Source organism: Xiphophorus couchianus, chromosome 8 (genome assembly GCF_001444195.1).
Source record: "Xiphophorus couchianus chromosome 8, X_couchianus-1.0, whole genome shotgun sequence".
In the NCBI taxonomy this organism is placed as follows: domain Eukaryota; kingdom Metazoa; phylum Chordata; class Actinopteri; order Cyprinodontiformes; family Poeciliidae; genus Xiphophorus; species Xiphophorus couchianus.
The window spans coordinates 3674167-3694190 of record NC_040235.1 but is presented as its reverse complement, the minus strand read 5'-3'; the positions used below and the strand labels follow the sequence as shown (position 1 = coordinate 3694190).

The 20024-nt window shown below is 39.7% G+C and overlaps 1 protein-coding gene across 1 annotated transcript in view; it reads left to right on the top strand.

Annotated features, from left to right (window-relative positions):
• Window positions 1-19639, top strand: part of abcd3a (ATP-binding cassette, sub-family D (ALD), member 3a) — a 34287-nt gene extending 14648 nt beyond the window's left edge. Inside the window, exons 11-23 of the mRNA XM_028025659.1 lie at window positions 2447-2516; window positions 2740-2837; window positions 3079-3170; window positions 3624-3715; window positions 3813-3885; window positions 3972-4035; window positions 8214-8291; window positions 10071-10136; window positions 14422-14511; window positions 14598-14717; window positions 14813-14917; window positions 16538-16594; window positions 18635-19639. Of these exons, the coding sequence (XP_027881460.1) occupies window positions 2447-2516; window positions 2740-2837; window positions 3079-3170; window positions 3624-3715; window positions 3813-3885; window positions 3972-4035; window positions 8214-8291; window positions 10071-10136; window positions 14422-14511; window positions 14598-14717; window positions 14813-14917; window positions 16538-16594; window positions 18635-18712 (1083 nt within the window). The 3' untranslated portion in view covers window positions 18713-19639. The remainder of the gene's footprint in view (window positions 1-2446; window positions 2517-2739; window positions 2838-3078; window positions 3171-3623; window positions 3716-3812; window positions 3886-3971; window positions 4036-8213; window positions 8292-10070; window positions 10137-14421; window positions 14512-14597; window positions 14718-14812; window positions 14918-16537; window positions 16595-18634) is intronic.
• Window positions 19640-20024: the final 385 nt, after the last annotated feature.

The following is a 20024-nucleotide window of genomic DNA, read 5'->3' as shown; positions in this document are numbered from 1 at the left end:
ATGTGGAGTTAACAACTGTAAATGAGCATTTGCTAACATTTTATTGTACAAAAGTAATATTTCTCTTGATTTGTGTATAATTTTTAATCCAACTTCCTGCCAGTGAGCCTTGGTGAGTTGTTCTTTTACTCAGTGCATGGGTGGGGCACGTCCACTGGGTGATCAGACAAAATGAGCACCAACTGGACAATCCTTGTTATGTGGGAGCATAACTTGCGACAGAACAGTGCATAACTGCATTGGCATGTTGGATGCAGGGACGTCCACCACATCAGTAACTGGCGGCTCAATGTCCGTTATCGGACCATAGGTTTATACGAGGGGCCGTTTAGGACAAAAACTATATTTTGTCTCACACACATGACTAAAGACTCATGCATGCACACAAAATATTAAAATTGCACATGTATACTATTAAAATATCACACACACACACAATTTTTCTCTCACATGCACACACAAAAGACTAAGATTGCGCATATACACTGCTCGGGGCTCTAACGCCGCTTACTCCAACTCTAATGCCTTACTCCAACGTTAGAGCTGGAATATGCAGCATTTGAGCTTCTCCTGCTCTAACGCTGCTTAATAAGGCGCTAGAGGTGGAGTAAGCAGTGTTAGTCTGCTCTTTGTGAATCTTCCCCACATTTTTGAACGGGTGTTGTTTCACAATCCTTTCCAGAATGTGGATATTCCGATTGCTTGTCCATTTGTTTTTCTACCACATCGTTTCCTTCCCTTCACCTCTCTATGAACATGCTTGGACACAGGAGCTCTGTGCTCAGCCAGCCTCTTTAGCAATGACGTTTGTGTCTTGCCCTCTTGTGCAATTTGTCAAAGGTCATCTTTTGAACGACTGGCAGATCAGATGTCATCCCCATGATTGTGTAGCCTATAGAACTGGACTGAGGCTATTTAAAAGCATTTGGGGGTGTTTGGAGTTAATTAGCTGATTTGAGTGTGTCACCAGGGGTCTTCAATACTGAACCTTTTCACAATATTCTAATTTTCTGAGATACTGAATTTGGAGTTTTCATTAGTTTTCAGTAATCATAAACATCTAAAGAAATAAACACTGGAAATATATCAGTCTGTATGTAATGGATGAATATAATATACAAATTTTACATTTTGAATGGAATTACTGACTTAAACTTTTTTATGATATTTCTTTTTTTGACCATCACCTGTATAGCTAATGTGCAAAAACCAAAGGACGTATACAATATAATTTTTCTACAATTTTCTTTTAAAATTGTTGTAGAAATAGTTGCACTCCTTTCTATGTCTGAAATCAAGAAATGTATCCAAAAATATGACAGAAAAAAGCAAGCTTGAAACAGCTAAGAATGCAGCCAAACATTTTACATAGAGAGATGTTAGGAAAACTAAATCCAGACCCAAGTGCATTTCAATGTCCGCCCAACTGGAAACTGGTAAGAGCAAAGTCTGTCACTCCTATTTGAGCTCCATAAAAGCAAGACTTATATAGGGCTTTTTCCAGTCAGGTGGAGGAGTTTGAGTCTAATGGTGTCTAAAAGTAGTAGCTTGAATACCCAATAGACTGACACCCTAACCAGAGTAATAAAAGCATTCTGCAACAAGCTCAGTCTGCCTGGAATTCAGTACAATTACAAATAATGGTTGTGACTAAAGCCATAGTTCAAAAACATAGCTAGACGACAGCTTTGTCTAATTTGCATATTTGGTCATGTGTGATCTGGGCACTATAGAAATGAATATCAACACCAGCAAAGCAAAAGTGATTAAAAATACTTGAAACATTTAGAACTACAAATAAACGTTGTGAAATAATTTACTAAATTTAAATTTAATAATGTAAATACTTTGTTTAAACCTACTCTAAGTAAATGTTTTGCATGATTTTAATTTAACCAAGAGATACTTATCAGAGGCAGTGGAAGAGATAAATTGGTGACTAAGGCTTTGTGAATCAATTCCAAACTTTAGAAAACATGACAGCTTTGTGCAGTCATGATTCCATCGTGATTTGCAAGCAGAATGGAGTGGGTCTCCTCTCTGCTCTACTGCAGACTGCTGTCAGCCAGATTGACCGCCTGCATATGCTTCAGAGGTGGGAGAGGCTGACAGCAGCTCTCACCGCTTGCTGTACACTCCCCATTCTCTATATATAAATAGGCATTCTGCTTGAAAAACGATGGAAATGACGACTGTAAGGTTTGGATGACATCAACAAAACAGTCTGCAGAAATATGTTATCTTGGGTTCTGGATCTGGGACTCCAACCTGATGGCTGAGCCAAGAATATTGAAAGTCAAGTTTGACTTTATTAATATTATTTTAAAAATATATATATATTTGTTTAACTATGAAACAGATGCTTGTCCTAAGTGGATGAGCTTTGGAGGAGCTCATTATGTTTAGTATCAAAATACTTTCTGATCTATATATTGTATTTCCTCAGGCGGATCACCTGCATAATTTCATCTTCTTTCGCTTCTCTATGGGGTTTGTGGACAGCATTATTGCAAAGTGTAAGTTGAAATGTAGACTTATACACTGAACTCTGATTTATGTTAAATTAATGTTATTTGTGAAATTAAATTCTTTAAGACATGTAGCAGAAAGTGTGCTCCTCTTTTTGCAGTGTCAGGGCAGATTGTGGGAGATATTTACTCCAGGTTCCTTTTTTGTTTTTTAGATCTGCTGTGTTTTAAACTTGAGAACATTTTTTACCCAATTGGTGTTAATCTGCAGATGTGGCAACAGTCGTGGGCTATCTGGTGGTCAGCCGTCCCTTTCTCAGCCTGTCCCACTCCCGGCACCTGCACAGCACACATTCTGAGCTGCTGGAGGTCAGATTGTCATATCTGCTTCATGTGTACACACACAAGTCTTAATCATCTTATTGTAGTTATAGTACAGAATGCTAGAAAACTGAAAGGTTGTTTTTAAAAGGTGGTTTGAGGTAGTTAAGACCTGATAATTCTGATTAATAAATTGTTGTGATGTGTCCTTCCATACCAATAGCACACAGATGTCCAACATACAGCAACTCCAAACTTTAAAAATCTATTCATACTTTTTGTTTACCAGGACTACTACCAGAGTGGCAGGATGCTCTTGAGAATGTCTCAGGCCCTGGGTAGGATTGTATTGGCTGGACGAGAGATGACCCGCCTTTCTGGGTGAGTATTGTGGGATGATAGCTCATCTAAAAATTCTCCATGCAGGTATTTGAAGTTAGTTAGCTAATTAAGATGCAACACCAGGAGTTTGACATTTCACTTTTTCCCAACTTTCTAAGTTTCTGAGATGCTGAATTTTGTGGAAAAAGTCCGAAAGAAAAGTCTTGAAATAATTTAGCATATATTCAGTATGTAACGAATCTATAGAATGAGTTTTACTTTCTGAAATATCAAAAGTATTTCAGAAACTCTGACATATTAATATTTCTGAAATACTATTTTAGTATTTCAGAAGTATTATTGAATTACTGAAAATAATTCAATATATTTTTTATTATATTCAGAAAATATTAGTGTGAATATAATATATATATTCACATTTTCTGAGGAATAGCTATATATAGTGGATGTTTACCTTGAAAACAAAATATTTTTGCTGTGTGTTCCACTTAGGTTCACAGCTCGAATCACTGAACTGATGACAGTTTTAAAGGAGCTCAACACTGGCAAATATGAACGCACCATGGTTTCCTTGCAGGAGAGGGGTACACACAGAAATCTGTCATTGGCACTGGTCGTCATTTCTTCTGACCAATGATGTCTTTTCTTAACCCAGTGGTTATATTTTTACTTCCACTGTAGAAACAGAGACTGCAGAGAAAACCATCCTGGTTCCTGGAAGTGGTCAGATCATTAACAGAGACAACATCATTAAGTAATTCTTGCTCTTAAATAGTAAGACATATTTGGTGATTCTTTTTCCCTTTCTTGGTAAACTGTCGTTTTTGTGACATTTTGCAGATTTGACCATACTCCACTGGCAACACCAAATGGAGACCTACTGATCAGAGACCTCACATTTGAGGTAGAGTATGTAAATGTGTTCATTTCAGCTCCTCAGTGGCTGAAATGAACACCAATCACAGAGTAACCACACAATCCATTGATTAAAATTGTTACTTTATTTTAAAGAAATATTGAAGGGTTTAGTGGTAAAATAAAGCAACATGATAATATCATAGCTCTAACACAGGGGTCTCAAACTCCAGTCCTCGAGGGCCGCAGTCCTGGAACTTTTAGATGTGCCTCTGCTGCACCACACCTGAACAGAATAATTAGGTCATTAAGGCTCTGGAGAACTGATCTAGACAAGGAGGAGGTAATCAAGTCATTTCATTCCAGTGTTTTGTACCTGTGGCACATCTAAAAACTGCAGGACTGCGGCCCTTGAGGACTGGAGTTTGAGACCCCTGCTCTAACAGGCCAACTTAAATAAGAAACATTAAGGTTGACCTGATGATCCAGAGAACAGAATTGGACTCATAAAGGAGCTCTGTTTTCACACTCAGCTCCTGCTTCCTGCTCTGTTCAGATCAGATGTGTTGTCTGTTATTAGACTTAGACTTAGACTGACTTTATTGTCATTTTGCATGCACAGGGTGAATACAGAACGAAATTTCGTTGCATATGGCTCAGGACAATGTTTTGAGCTTTCAATGTTGTGAGGTTACTCCAGAATAAAATAAAATACAGTATAAAATATGAATATAAATATAGAATATAAAGTGCAGTAATGACAGTAAAATATAAGTTATTTAGCTCTGTACATGTGCAAGGTATAAAGTGGAGACCAGATTTTAAGTGCAGTCCAGTTAAGAGTTCAGCAGTCTGATGGCAAGTGGGAAAAAGCTGTTTCGGAACCTGGTGGACCTGCACCGGATGCTGCGGAACCTCTTTCCAGAGGGCAGCAGGGAGAACAGTCCATGGCGGGGGTGTGAGGGGTCACTGACGATGTTTCGGCCTCAGGACACGCAGCGCTGGGATGAAATGTCCTGAATGGAGGGAAGGGGGGCCCCGATGATCCTCTCTGCTGTCCGCACCACTCTCCTCACATTCTTCCAGTCGGAGGCGCTGCAGCCTCCACACCACACAGAGAGGCAGCTGGTCAGAATGCTCTCTATGGTGCTTCTGTAGAACGTCTTGAGGATGGGCGGGGGCAGGTGTGCTTTTCTCATCCTCCGCAGGAAATACAAACGTTTCTGTGCCCTCTTGACCAGAGACGTGGTGTTCACAGTCCAGGTGAGGTCGTTTGTGATGTGCACCCCCAGGAATTTGGTGCTGCTGACCACCTCCACAGCCGAGCTGTTGATGAGCAGTGGAGCGTGGCTGTGCCGGTTCTTCCTGAAGTCGACGATCATCTCCTTCGTCTTATCTTCAGGATCAGGCTGTTGTCTCTGCACCATTCCACCAGCTGCTCCACCTCCTCTCTGTAGTCCAGGTCGTTGTCGTCTCTGATGAGGCCCACCACCGTCGTGTCATCCGCGAACTTCACGATGTGGTTGGTGGCGAACCTGGGGACGCAGTCGTGTGTCATCAGAGTGAACAGCAGAGGGCTCAGGACGCAGCCCTGAGGGGAGCCTGTGCTGAGGGTGATGACATCGGAGGTGTGTTGTCCGATCCGGACTGACTGAGGTCTGTCGGTGAGGAAGTCTAGCAGCCAGTTGCACAGGGGGGTGCTGAAGCCCAGGTGTCCCAGTTTTTCTGCCAGATGCTGTGGGATGATTGTGTTGAACGCTGAGCTGAAGTCCAGGAACAACATCCGCACATGAGTGTTCTTCTCCTCCAGGTGAGCCAGGCTCAGGTGTAGGGCAGAGGAGATAGCGTCCTCAGTGGAGCGGTTTCGGCGGTAGGCAAACTGGAACGGGTCGAATGTGGAGGGGAGTCTGGAGACGATGTGTTCTTTTACCAGTCTTTCAAAGCACTTCATCATGATGGGAGTCAGTGCCACAGGCCGGTAATCGTTGAAAGAGGTGACTTGAGGTTTCTTTGGCACCGGAATGATGGAGGCAGTTTTGAGACAGGCTGGCACTGTGGCTTGGTCCAGTGAGGTGTTAAAAATGTCTGTTAGGACACCAGCCAGCTGACCTGCGCATTCCCTGAACACCCGCCCACTCTGAAAGAGTGCAACGTTTCTCCTAGAAAACCCGCCCAGCATCTCTGCCTGACTGGAATTAGACAAAACATTTGATATGGCGCATGTTGGAAGCATTGTAGCAACACTTAGCTTGGTCAAGTAAAGCCTGGCAGCCGGCCAGACTTATAATACACAGATGAAAACCCTGAAGTGTGTAACATTACAGAGATGATGGCGTGTGTAAAGTGTGCAGCACAAAGCATCCAGCCAGAGCAGTAAGAAAGGAAAGAGGTCCAACTTTTGCAACAAAATCTAACTAACTGAAATGCTCCTGTCTGTTGGACTTGAGGTTAACGTCTGTCTTTCTCCATCTGTAATCTCACCTGACATTAGGGTAGGGGGAGCGATCTGAAAAAGAGGCACGCCTTTCATAATGAGTCACAGATAGGTTTGTCGCGATAAACAATAAATCAGTTAATTGCATGAAAAATTAAAATGAGTTTGATAATAAAATAAGGGCAATAATATTGCTTGTTTGTTTTCATTGTGTTTCTCTCTCTTTCTACCAAAGAGACTGTATGACAAAAAGCTTCACTCCAGTGCCTCGAGTTACTCCCTGCCATCTTGTTTCCTTGGTAACAGCTAAACACACAGGGTGTTAAAAGCCTCAGTTTTCCTCCACTTGGGCTGAACCCAACACACGGGCCATGGCTACATTTATAGCCATGGCTCAACATAACCGGCGTCTTACTTCTCTGCTGAAACATTATTACCCGTTAGTCATAAGCAGCTCCACTGAGCACATTAACCTGAGCTTGACAACTCAGTCTCTTGATTTTTTATTTATTTTTTCTGAGTTGTCTTTCACTTCTGCGGGTATTCTGTGTGCAGAACTTCACATAGGGTCAGTGACGTCCATGCAGAGTCTTGTAACCAAACACAAGCGGTTTGGAGGTTTTGGCCAGGTGAAACATTTTAAACTCTGGATCACATGAGAAAAAAAAACTGTAGAAAATTTTAAAAACTTGCATATTGAACACCTGTTTGTTATGCGGGTCGGATGCTACTCAGATGCATTTAAGCTACTTTGTCATGTCTTAAGATGTTAAGACATGGCTTAGCATGTCTTAACATGTTGCAATCATGACACAATCAGTTGTTGGCAAGAACTGTTAATCTACCTCCTTTTCTTTTGCTGCTCCTCTTTATCTCTTGTCTGACAAAAGATGTTGGGTATATGAGCCCATTATGATGGATGCCACAATTACACATCATAATTGTCCAAAAGTAAGCGCAAAAATCCTTCCAGCTGCACAGCCTCCAAACCCGAGGGAATAATTGAACAAAAATGCAAAGCTTGAATCAAAAACATGACTAAAAGTCTAGAAACGGAGTAGAGCTGAACGAACATAACAGCGCTGCTCCAACATGCAGCCATCTGACTGAGGAATAAAGCTTATTGCACAGAGCTCAGATCAGATTGTCAGTGATTTACCTCCATTCCTTCCTTCTCATCCAACTGAGCTGCATTTATGATATCACGTGTGCTGCACTAGTGCATTTTCTGCAATAAAAGTGGGTACAGTTCTTGATGTCAGAACACATTAAGAGCACGAGAGCCAACACTGATCAGAAGCTAACGGAGATAACTGGATGATGCAGCTCCACATGCCACTATATAGATTGCAGCACTGTGTTGTCCATTGTTATGTCTTTTTAAAAATCAGTGATGTATTCATCTTTTTAAGGCCAATCCCTGATGGTGAAAAGCATCAAATATTTATCAGTCGACCCACAATCTTTATTGTAATGTGAATGCAGCAGGACAGAGAGCACCATATCTACAGACCACAACTATTTAGAAAAGATAAATGGAGCATATTTGAAAAACAGAAGGATGCATAGGTACATTAATATGCATCCTGCATCCAACCAGACTCAAGTTCTGGTTGGCCTTGAGTGAGAGGGTTACCACTTGCAATACTCCCAAAATGGATGAAAATAGATATATATTTTGTTTGAGAAAAAACAGTAAATAGTTTACAAAAATAATTTTCTTATGGTTAATTCTGCATTGTGTAAGAATGTGTTTTCAGAAAGCTAAGAAATTATGTTTGTGTGTTCTGAAGGTGAGGTCCGGCACCAATGTTCTTGTTTGTGGACCTAACGGCTGTGGAAAGAGCTCCTTGTTTAGAGTGCTCGGAGAGGTGAGTGTGTTCTGTTTAGGTCTCCAGGTAACACAGATGAGCATCTTTTTGGACTCAGGTCTCTACCTGTCAGATTTTTAAAAAGACAGCCCAGAAACGCTAAACTTCCCTTTACCCTCTGTCAGGACACTATCGTAAAATAGATTTTTAATCTCAAGGAGTTTATTACCCTGGTTAATCCTTTAAAAGGCGCTTTTCCACTAGCTCGTCTCTAACCGGTTCAGACTCAGTCTACCGCAGCTTGGTCAGCTTTCTGAGGTAGCTGCAGAAAGCTGTGTGAAACATCTGAACTACATAATGTTAACATGTGATCTGAGTTTTATTTTTCATTTGGATTAAAAAATAGTCAAGTTTATGCATTGCTGTTGGTTTACATACAGTCCTGCTCAACATTACTGGCACCCATGAAGTTTAGGTACATACAGTATAATGGAATAATTACTGAAGGAAATTCATCAAGTGAAACAACATTTTACTGCCGATAGCTTGCATTTAATGCAAAACGACAAATGATAAAAAACATTTAAAAAGATAAACATTATGAGGAAAACAAAGAAAAACATAATGTTTACCATGCCAATGGTATTGGCACACTTAACTGCAAATCAGTGAATCACTTGTGATGAACTGCCTCCACACATGTGACATGAATTAACCAGTGAATGATCATGTTGATGCTTTAAAAGCCACCTGTTATTCCATCTTCATATGTGACAACGGTAAAGACAAAGGCGCTGTCTGAGGACACCAGAAATGCTATTATTTGCAAGCACAAGACCTCCAAATGTTATGATTTGGGTGGTGAGGCAGCAGACCCTTATTCATCTTACCCAGGGTAACAAGTCCAGAAATCCAAAAACATACAAAGTCCAGGCAGCACAAAGGAGCGGATGCAGAAGCTCGCAGGTAGTGACAACAGGTACTGGACAAACATGACGAGGACCCGACAAGGAACAAAGAACACAGGTGGGGTTAAATACACAGAGGGTAATCAAAGAGACAAGAAACACCTGGAAACAATCAAGGGGAGACAGGACAACACGGAGACTCAGAGAGACAGAAACTCAAAATAAACACAGATAAGGAACAGATCCCGACACCAAAGGGTATAAAGCTACTGTATCTCCAAAGACCTTAGTATCCCTGTTTCAAAGGTGCATGATGTTAAGAAGGTTTCCAGGCATGGAACAGTGAAGAAACCCCCCTGGACGTGGGGGGAAGAGAAAAGGTGATGACAGAAGTCTTCGATGGTTGGTGCGAATGGTGGAAAAAACACCACATCAAACATCTAAAGACCTAAAGACCAACCTGGACCAGTCTGGTGTAATTGTTTCAACAAGTACCACACACTAAACAAAGTGGGGCTTTACGGGCGGTGGCTAAGGAAGACCCCATTGTTAAGTACAGACATAAAAAAAGAACGTGCGATCCTTGCCAAAGAGAACCTGGACAAACCTCAATCCTTCTGGGACAACATTTTATGGACAGATGAAACAAAAGTGGAGCTTTTCGGTAATTCACACAAACGGTGTGCTTACAGACGATGCAATGAACCCTTTAAAGAAAAGAACACCAAACCAACAGTGAAGAATGGTGGATGATCCAATAATGCTTTGGGGCTGGTACTGGAGGCCTTGATTAATTTCTATTAATGAATGTAAAATCAACCTTATGGTTGAAATTAGCAATGACCGAAAGGGTTAGTGAGTCATGGCTCAAAGCTGAGTCATCTCCTTATGTGGTGCTTATTTGTTCTTTTCTATTGTTTTTTTTTCATAGTTGTGGCCATTGTTTGGTGGAAACCTGACTAAGCCTGAGAGAGGAAAACTCTTCTATGTTCCCCAGGTAAAATGTTTTTAAATACACTTTTTCTAGTGTAGATCATGATTGATGCAACTTGTGAAGAGTAAGCATGTAGAAACAAGACTCAAGACAGGAAGAAAAATGTGTATTTTACTATTTGACTCCTGAAAAAGTCAAGAAATGTTCTCAGTATTACCCTTAATTTTTATGGGGTCATAAAAATATACTACAATCAATCATTCAATCAATCAAATTTTATTTGTATAGCACATTTCAGCAGCAAGGCATTTCAAAGTGCTTTACATCAATACAAACACAGAAACACAATGCAACATAGAATCAACAATCAAAACACAGCATTAAGTCAAGTTCCACCAATAAATTTGTAATTGATTACATTTCAAATACAATCCTAAACAGGTGGGTTTTTAGTCTAGATTTAAAAGAAGTCAGTGTTTCAGCTGTTGTACAGTTTTCTGGAAGTTTGTTCCAAATTTGTGGTGCATAGATGCTGAAAGCTGCTTCTCCTCGTTTGGTTCTGGTTCTGGGGATGCACAGCAGAACCAGAACCAGAGAGGTCTGGAAGGTTGATACAACAACAGCAGATCTTGAATGTATTGTGGTGCTAAGCCGTTCAATGATTTATAAACTAACAACAGTATTTTAAAGTCTATTCTCTGAGCTACAGGGAGCCAGTGGAGGGACTTTAAAAGGCCGACTTTGTAACTGTCTTTATGTGGCTCTGGAGGTTCCGGTTAGAGTCCATAACTACTCCCAGGTTTCGGGCCTGATCGCTGGTTTTTAGTTATAATAACTGAAGCTGTGCATTGACTCTAGATCTATAACTCTAGATCTATAGCTCTAGATCTATAACTCTAGATCGTTCCTCTTTAGGTCCAAAAATAATAACTTCAGTTTTGTTTCTGTTCAGATGGAGAAAGTTTTGGCACATCCACACATTTATCTGTTCTAAGCATCTGTTCAGTGATTGGATGGGGTCAAAGGTCACCTGGTGACATCGTAATGTAGAGCTGTGAATCATCTGCATAGTTATGGTAGCTAATATTATTTTCTGTTATAACCTGAGCTAGTGGGAGCATATAAATATTGAATAAGAGGGGTCCTAGGAATGAACCTTGGGGTACCCCACATGTGACCTTTGACCTCTTTGATGAGAAGTTTCCAATTGAAACAAAGAAATCCCTGTTCTTTATGTAAGATTCAAACCAGTTAAGCACTGGACCAGAGAGTCTGACCCAACTCTCCAGTCGATTCAGTAATATGTCATGGTCAACAGTGTCAAAAGCTGCACTGAGGTCCAGCACAACCAGCACTGTGGTTCTCCCACAGTCCGTATTTATATGGATATCATTGAACACTTTGACTAGGCCAGTCTCCGTGCTGTGGTGAGATCAGAAACCAGACTGGAAGGAGTCAAAGCAGTTGGTTATCGTTAGGAAACTATTTAATTGTTTACACACAGCTTTTTCAATAACTTTGCTGATGAATGGGAGGTTGGAGATCGGCCTGTAGTTCAAAGTAGAGATTTGTCCAGATTGTTCTTTTTTATCAGTGGTTTGATTACTGCTGTTTTCAAAGCCTGGGGGAAAACGCCTGATGAGAGCATTAAGTTTACTATTTGGATCAGATCAGTAGCAATAACAGGCAGGACTTTCTTAAAGAAATGTGAGGGTAAAACATCCAGACAGCAGGAACTTGAGCTTAGTTGACTTATAATTTCCTCTAGGGTTTTATAATTAAGTAGTTGAAATTGGGTCATTTTTCCTGTATTTGTTTTGTTTCGGTTCAGCATTGGTACTGACTTTAAAGTGGATGTACAGATTAATCCTCTGATTTTTAAAAAAATTTTCTCTGAAAAGAAGCTGGAAAACTGGTTGCAGGCAGCAATACATTGAAATTCAGGCAATAACGTCATAGGAGGGTTTGTGAGCCTGTCAACTGTTGCAAATAAAGCTTGAGCATTGTTAATGTTTTTGTTTATGACATCTGCAAAGAAAGCCTCCCTTGCATGTTTTAGTGTTAAATGATAGTTACGTAGTCTTTCTTTATAGATGTCACAATGAACGTGAAGTTGAGTTTTACGCCATTTTCGTTCTGCCCTACGGCAGAGTTGTCTTGCAGATCTAACTGTTTGTGCATTTCTCCATGGAGATTTCTTCCTACCAGACACAACCTTCATTTTAATGCGGGCAACGGAATCAATAATATCTGAAACTTTAGACTGAAATATTACAGTATTATACTACAGTATATTCCGGTTTTCTAATTCTACTACACTACACTGTAAAACATTTGAAGATGGCTTAGCTTGAAAATGAAAGTCCAGCTGTTGCCTTGAAAATGCAATTTAAGTCAACAAGGCTAAAATTGTTGACTTGTTGAATTGAGAAACTCCCAATTCTCCTGTTTGTTTATTTTAAATAGGGTTGTTTTTACACTAGGAGCAGTGATAGGAAAGATGGATTAAGCTAGATATACAGTAGATGCACTGAACTTGGCCACCCTGTCCCTACCTCACAAGTTATTTTCAAATTATGATGTCTGCTCATCATAATTTTTGTAACTTTTAGCATTTACACTAGAAGTACTAGGTTTTCGATCTCTCCCCAGATTTACTGAAACAGGTCCAAAAGGCCCTGAGTCCAAACTGACGACTCTGATGGCTCAAATTAGCATCCCTTCTTCAGTTGTAAATGTGGCCGTTGACCGTCAGGCCAGAAGGTAGGAGTGTGAATAGTCCATGTTGAGGGTGGAACAATTGCGCAATTGTACCTTATAAGTACCCTGGTACTTATAAGGTACAATTGCACAATTGTACCTGTGTAATGGCCTTATTTACTGAACAAAAGCAATCCTTCAGGTCATTTGGACTATCTCTAGACTGCATAGGTAAATGTCAAAATGGACTAACTCCAGCACTTCTAGAAGACAAAAACTTGATGGGTGGCTGGTGGACTCCTCTACCGTACCACCAGGCTTAGCAGGTTTTCTGTGGAAAACTCTGGTATTGGTTTTAATTCAGAGATTAAAGTTTATGAAGTTCATTTAACAAGAGACAAGTTGTCTAAACTTTAAGTTCATTAATCTTGAATTGTGAATTTTAACTTTAAATTTGAATGCTGCAATTTAAACCAAATAATTATTTCACAATATCTGAGAAAAACTGCCCTTACCTAGTTAAACTAGTTTACTGACATTATCAAGTCAAAATAACTACTTATTATACTTTAGAATAATTGTATTTCTTGTTTCAAATTGCATGAACAAAATTTCTGATGTGATTAATTTTATTTAAACAGGATAATGAATTGTGCTCAAAAACATTTAGTGTGAACAGGACATTATCCTCAAACTTGGCAAACTGAGAATTGCATTAAAATGAACATTTCCCTTAACACACAACAGTAAGTTCAATGTAACACAGTTCCATCTCACTCATGGTGAAACACAGGATAGAAAAACATGCCACTAAGTACTGTTTCCAATGCTCTGGGAAATAGTCCCCACTCTCACTTTGCCTGCCATCTTTAGAATTCAGGTGAAGAGGCAGCTGGAGAGACTGAACCGGAACAAGGCTGCAGGTCCAGATGGTGTCAGCACCAGGGTTCTGAGGCTTGCTCAAAGCAGCTCTGTGGGATTCTGTAGCACCTCTTCAACCTTAGGTTGACTCAAGAGAAGATATTGTTGTTGTGGAAGTCATCCTGTAGGATGACTTCAACCAACTACAGACCTGTCGCCCTGACACCCCATTTATTGAAGTTCCTGGAGAGAACCCCATGATTGTCTGCATGGGGTCCAGACAAACACATGTCAGGACCCTTTGCAGTTTGCTCATCACAGTGGAGTTTGAAGCACAAACTATATGTACTGTGGTTCTGGTTCTTGTTGTCAAAACACAGTCAATGTAAAATGTTGTTCTTGGAGAGCATGTTTCTGGGTTTACATCTTTAGTTCATGGAACTGTGGAGTCACTCCAGCTTTTCTTGTGAGAATGAGGAAAGCATGTCTCCGTAAACTAAAACACGACACGTTCATCATATTTAACTAAATACCATGTTTCTGTCAATGGTTGTCAATTCTCCCAAACAGGTCATATCTGTGTAGCCTGTCTCTGAGTGTATTCAGACTTTCACAACAGCAACTAGATCCTTGGGTTGTTGGATACTTTTAGCAGGAAGCTATCTGACATTCAACTTCAGAAATTTTTGATAACTGAAAGAGCCAATGATATCTGAAATTACACTGCAGCTGAAGCCACCTGAATTGAGATGGATGTTTTCATTTGAGTTGATCGGCTTTCTTACAGAGACCCTATATGACTCTTGGCTCCCTGAGGGATCAAGTTATTTATCCAGACACTGTTGAAGAGCAACGCAGGAAGGGCATCTCTGATCAGGTAGGTCACACGACACTCCTTCACACACTTTCACTGTCATTGCCTGTGTCCTTAAAGAACAGCATGATCTGTCTTTCTCTGGCCAGGTGTTGAAGGATTATCTTGACAACGTTCAGCTTGGTCACATTCTGGGCAGGGAGGGCAGCTGGGATGTAGTCCAGGATTGGATGGATGTTCTCAGTGGAGGGGAAAAGCAGAGAATGGCTGTAAGGACCTAGCATGCTGAACACCTTTCTCCCTGGTTTATGAAATTATTTTAATTATAATTATTTTTTATTTTTTTCATTTGCTGAATGTGAAGATGGCCAGACTGTTCTACCACAAGCCCCAGTTTGCTATTCTGGATGAGTGTACCAGTGCAGTGAGTGTGGATGTGGAGGACTATATCTACAGCCACTGCAGAACGGTAGGGCATCACAGATGTGGATGACACCCAATGAAGGTGAAGTCAGTTGTTGAGGCATCTGAATGCAGACATGGATCATTCCGAATTGATTAATCAGACATTAAAAATCATTAATCATAATGTTAATTTATAACCTAAAATTTGAAGAACACCACAGGTGGAACTCATAAATGTTCAAGTGCAGCACCTGGACAGTTCATGGTAGGCACAAGTCATGAGTAAGAAATACAAGCTGGATTGTCTGTTCTAAATGATGACTTGGACAAAAGTCACTACATATGAGGGATATGTAAAAGTTATGCTAAAACAATTTAAAACACAGGCCATCTAATGTCCATCATAATTCTGGACATTATGATGGCCTTTCTGGACTAATGTCACTTTACTACAGAGCCTTTTGCTACTGGAGTACCAGTTTCAAAGCTGATACTCCAGTTTTGTCCCACAGACAAACTGTTTTATCTTGTGATATAATGGCAGCCAGTCTGGTGTACGCTGCTTTCACTAAACAGCTGATCATTTAGATGTTAAAATAACAGAGTATCATTGCTATTAAATTAGCAGGAGATAAGGACTCTGTCCCCATATGAAAATCAGCATGAATTATTTTTATTTCAACTTAATGAATAATAAAATATTTTTCGACTGGGTCTAAAGTTTGGTTCTAAAATACTAATCCAATTGTTTTCATAAAAAATTTTTGCTTTTTTTCAGAGTAAATAAGATATATTTGCATATGACCAAACAAGACTTGGATTTCCTTAAAACTGATGCCGGAATATATGACTTGCAGTCTAGAATTAACTTTATAATCAAATTAAACCTGGACAATAAATTGCAAGCATATCATCATGATCAGTGTATACCTTTTTCTCATTTCAAAGGGCAGTTTGGAATACAATGACTGCTGGCTAATATATTCCAAATGTTGTATTTTGCATACAAATATACAGTGAGCACGGAAAGAATTCAGACCCCTTTAAATTTTTCACTCTTTGTTTCATTGCAACCATTTGCTAAAGACAAAAAAAGTTCATATTATTTCTCATGAATGTACACTCTGCATCCCATCTTCACAGAAAAAACAAATATCTCGAATATTTTACAAATTTATTAAAAAAGAAAAACTGAAACATCACATGGTCATAAGTATTCAGACCTCTTGCTCAGTATTGAGTAGAAGCACCCTATTGAGCTAGTACAGCCATGAGTCTTCCTAGGAATGATGCAACAAGGAGGAGGACAGCTGATCTCCCAATGAATAACTCTGAACTCGGTCTTCCATACCGACTGCGGAGTCTTGGCAGCAGAACACTGGACACGAATTGTCGCATCAGTTTAGATTCAATCAAAACATTCTAATACTGTAAATCAAGCCTGACAAAACAAGCTTCTCAAGATGATGACAGAATGGCATTATAACAAATTGGCTTGCTTTAAAGATTCTGAAAACTGTCCTGCCCATTAGCCCACATGGCTCTTGAGCTTTGGCTTGTGTGACCTATGCACTCTGGTGGAGTTTTCACCAGATGCTTATAAGAAGTAAATCAGATGAAGAATCAGCAGCGTTAAATGCCAAGTTTTAACGAGTCTTCTTTACATGTTCTGTTTGACCCACAGGTGGGCATTACATTGTTTACAGTGTCCCACAGAAAGTCCCTATGGAAACACCATGAGGTAATCACAGAAGCTGTTCAACACTTCCTTAGATAATTGTTCAGACCTTTTGTGCTTCATGATCTTCTACACCAGGGGTCACCAACCTTTTTGAGACTGGGAGCTACTTCACTGGTACAGAGTAACACGAAGGGCTACTTGTTTGATACAGACATAAATTTTCTTGGCTCAGCCATTATCATTAGAGTATATAGGCACATACATATGATTGCATGCTGTCTGATCATATTAATGTTAGGGACTACTGACAATAGTTAGCAGTAATAATTTACCATGCAGCTATGGTTAATTGCTGTTATGTGATCAGAAATTCTTAGTTCAGAGTTTTCAGTTTGATTCCCTTTTGGAGATTTTCTGTGTGATTCTAAATTGCCCACAAGTGACTGAAGAGTCTGGATTGGTGCAGCTGGACAGATTTTCCTTTACATAAAAAAAAGAAACGTTATTGTATTTTTTTATTATCCAACCCTCTTTACTATTAACAAAATTGTGGAGAGAAGAAAAAGTTATTTTGTGCCAAAACATCTTGTCTGTAGCGCACATCATTGTGAGTCTGTGGGGGTCAAAGGGCACGCGAAAGCTTAAATCTGATTGGTCAGTTTGCTTTTTCTGTGAGCTAAAAATGATGAGTGGAGTTTGAATCTCCCATAGTTCTAAGATCCCACCTGAACTTTTTATAGTTTGCAGTTCTGGCGAGTCGCCGGTTTATTAGCTTTTTTTGTGGTTTCACAAACTTAAAAGCTGACGGGTCACCAGCTGGCTGACACCAGCAGATGTCGGAAAAAAAACTGTCCGACAGATTGGAAGGTACGTACAAAAGTATCACTGCACCTGACCTGCAAGAGCACAACCACCTCTCCAACGCTCATCATGTGGCGTCGCACAAACCTAAACCACTAAAGCAGCGCACCCTTTTTTTCGTTTTACACAAACGATGCTAAATAATAAAGACATGGAACCGAAGCCGACCCGTGAGATCCACGGAAAGAGGAGGATGTTGATTCCCAGGTTCAGGTGGTGTCAGACGTCCAAAGGAGGAGAAGGTGAAGCAACAATGTTTGCTTAATTTCTACTCTTTTGGGGAACGTTTCCACTAGATTAAATTGTTTTTTCTTAGCTCGACGCTCAGGAAGAGCAGCAGATGTCAGCCGACAGGTGACCATCTGCTCTCCAGTTCGGGAAACATCAAAGAAGCTCAGAAACCGACGACCCGCCAGAACCGACGCTGTAAAACTCTCTGCTGGCATCCAAACGACTGCTCTTAGAGCTACGGGAGGTTCAAACTCCTGTCATTCATTTTTATCTTACAGAAAAAGCGCCTAGCTGCACAATAAACAAAAGCAAACTGACCAATAAGATTTAAGCTTTGGCGTGCCCTTCCCCTCCCCCCACAGACTCAGACGTGCGCTACGTACAAGATGTTTTGACACATAAGATCTTTTTTTTTTTCTCCACAATTTTGTTAATTGTAAAAAGGGTTTGATAATAAAACTTTCAGAAATTATTATTTTCTTTTTTTACTTCAAGGAAAATCTTAAGGTAGGCAGAGTGGGTGCAGCCGTCCAGCTGCAGGCGCTGCTGCCCTCCGATAAAATCCTGCAGGCGTCTGCGCAGTTCTGAACTTTAACCATAGGAGAAAAAATTATGCATAAAGCAATTAATTTTAACATTTTTTTGTAATTTGCTTTAAAAAAGAATTCTAATATAAACAAATGTTATTAATTCAATGTAAAAACATTAAATTAAATAATTTCGTTGGCAGTGCTCCCTAATGACAATGGCTATTTTTAGAACTTGCTCTGCGGGCGACTGACAAGGTCCCCTCGGGCGACCGGGGGCCCGCGGGGACCGTGTTGGTGACCCCTGTTCTACACCATAGATAATCATTATATGCTGAAATGTTCTATGTTGAACTTTGATCAAACATTGTGTGTTGTTTCCTCTGTCTATACTGTCTGACCCACAAGGTTCTTGAATGAATGTTGAACCAGACACAGTTCATTCCAATTAATCTTCTACTGTATTGTTCTCTTTATGAAGTACTATCTCCACATGGACGGCAGAGGGAACTACGAGTTCAAGCCCATCACAGAAGAAACTGTAGAGTTTGGCTCCTAAATGCTAGGTGACCGAGCCCACACTGTTCTCTTAGAAACAGCCCATTAACTTGGTTCTTTAAAGATATAATTCACAGCTATAGCTAGAAAATAATATGTAAGATGGTTTTTTTTTTTTGCTATTTAACATAAATTTTGTTTGGGTTAATCTTTGTTATTCTGGAAAATGTTAATTTTTTACGTAAGAGATTTTTGAAGGATGATGGAGTGTGTGGGTATTAGCATTTATGCTGAACTTTGTGTGTGCACCAGATCACACCTCACTGCAGTGACAGGTTTAAAAAGACTGCGTTCTTTGAGAAAAGATCAAGTATTTGTCCAAATGTATGATAGATTCTCCAGGTCTCCTGTCATACTATAAGAACTGAGGCTGTTTTGGTGTGAACCCGTTAATGACTCTTGATTTCACTGTAAGCTTTGATCACTGTTTCTTTCCTGATTTATTGATGCTCATCTTTCCTGGCTCATTTCAAATTCTCTGAATCATAGACTTCCAGTAAGTATCCAGGCCAAGTTTTAGTACTGAACACAGCTTCAGTTAATGATCATAACTTGGTACCATTTTGGTTGCTGAAGTCTAAAGACCCAATCAGGAAACAGCAAATCTGCAAAATGTCTTCTTATTTTTAAACTGGCTTCTTTCCTGGTTTGTAAAGCAGTTTTTAGATGTTTCAATATTTCTCTGGTGGTGAGATAAAACAAAAGTCAAACTAATTTTACTTGATCTTTATAACTGGTGACTAGGTACACTTGTGACACTATATGATTATAGACACCCACAATAAATATTTTTTTCACTCTAATGTACTTTATAAAAAACCTTATTTTGGAATAAAGAGGCCTTAACTGTACTGTTGGTTTTATATGAATAATAATTATGTCATAATCTCATTTTGCATTTAAAATGTATAAACCTTTAGGAACCAAATCTTCAATGCCCCTTCTTCTTTTCTTTACACATTCACATTTTTTGTGCTGACCACCAGACTTAAAGTTCTGATTTAACTCAGAGAGGTTAAATGATGTGCTTAATGTTACTTATAATTACGATAATTGTTTTGGTGTTTTTTTTGTTTTCCTTTTCAAATTATTTGACACTAAGGTGTAAAGGATCATCCCAATAAATTAGAATGTTATGAAAAATACATACAGTATGTTGCAGTTAAGTCAAGAACTGAACTGAATACTGTAAAAATAAATTGGACCGCAGCATAAAGCCAAACATGCACTATTAAATAAATCAAAAGCAGGGGACTGTCATACCGGGTTACTGGAGGATTCCAGGTAGATTCCATCAGAGAGACGGGCAGCCA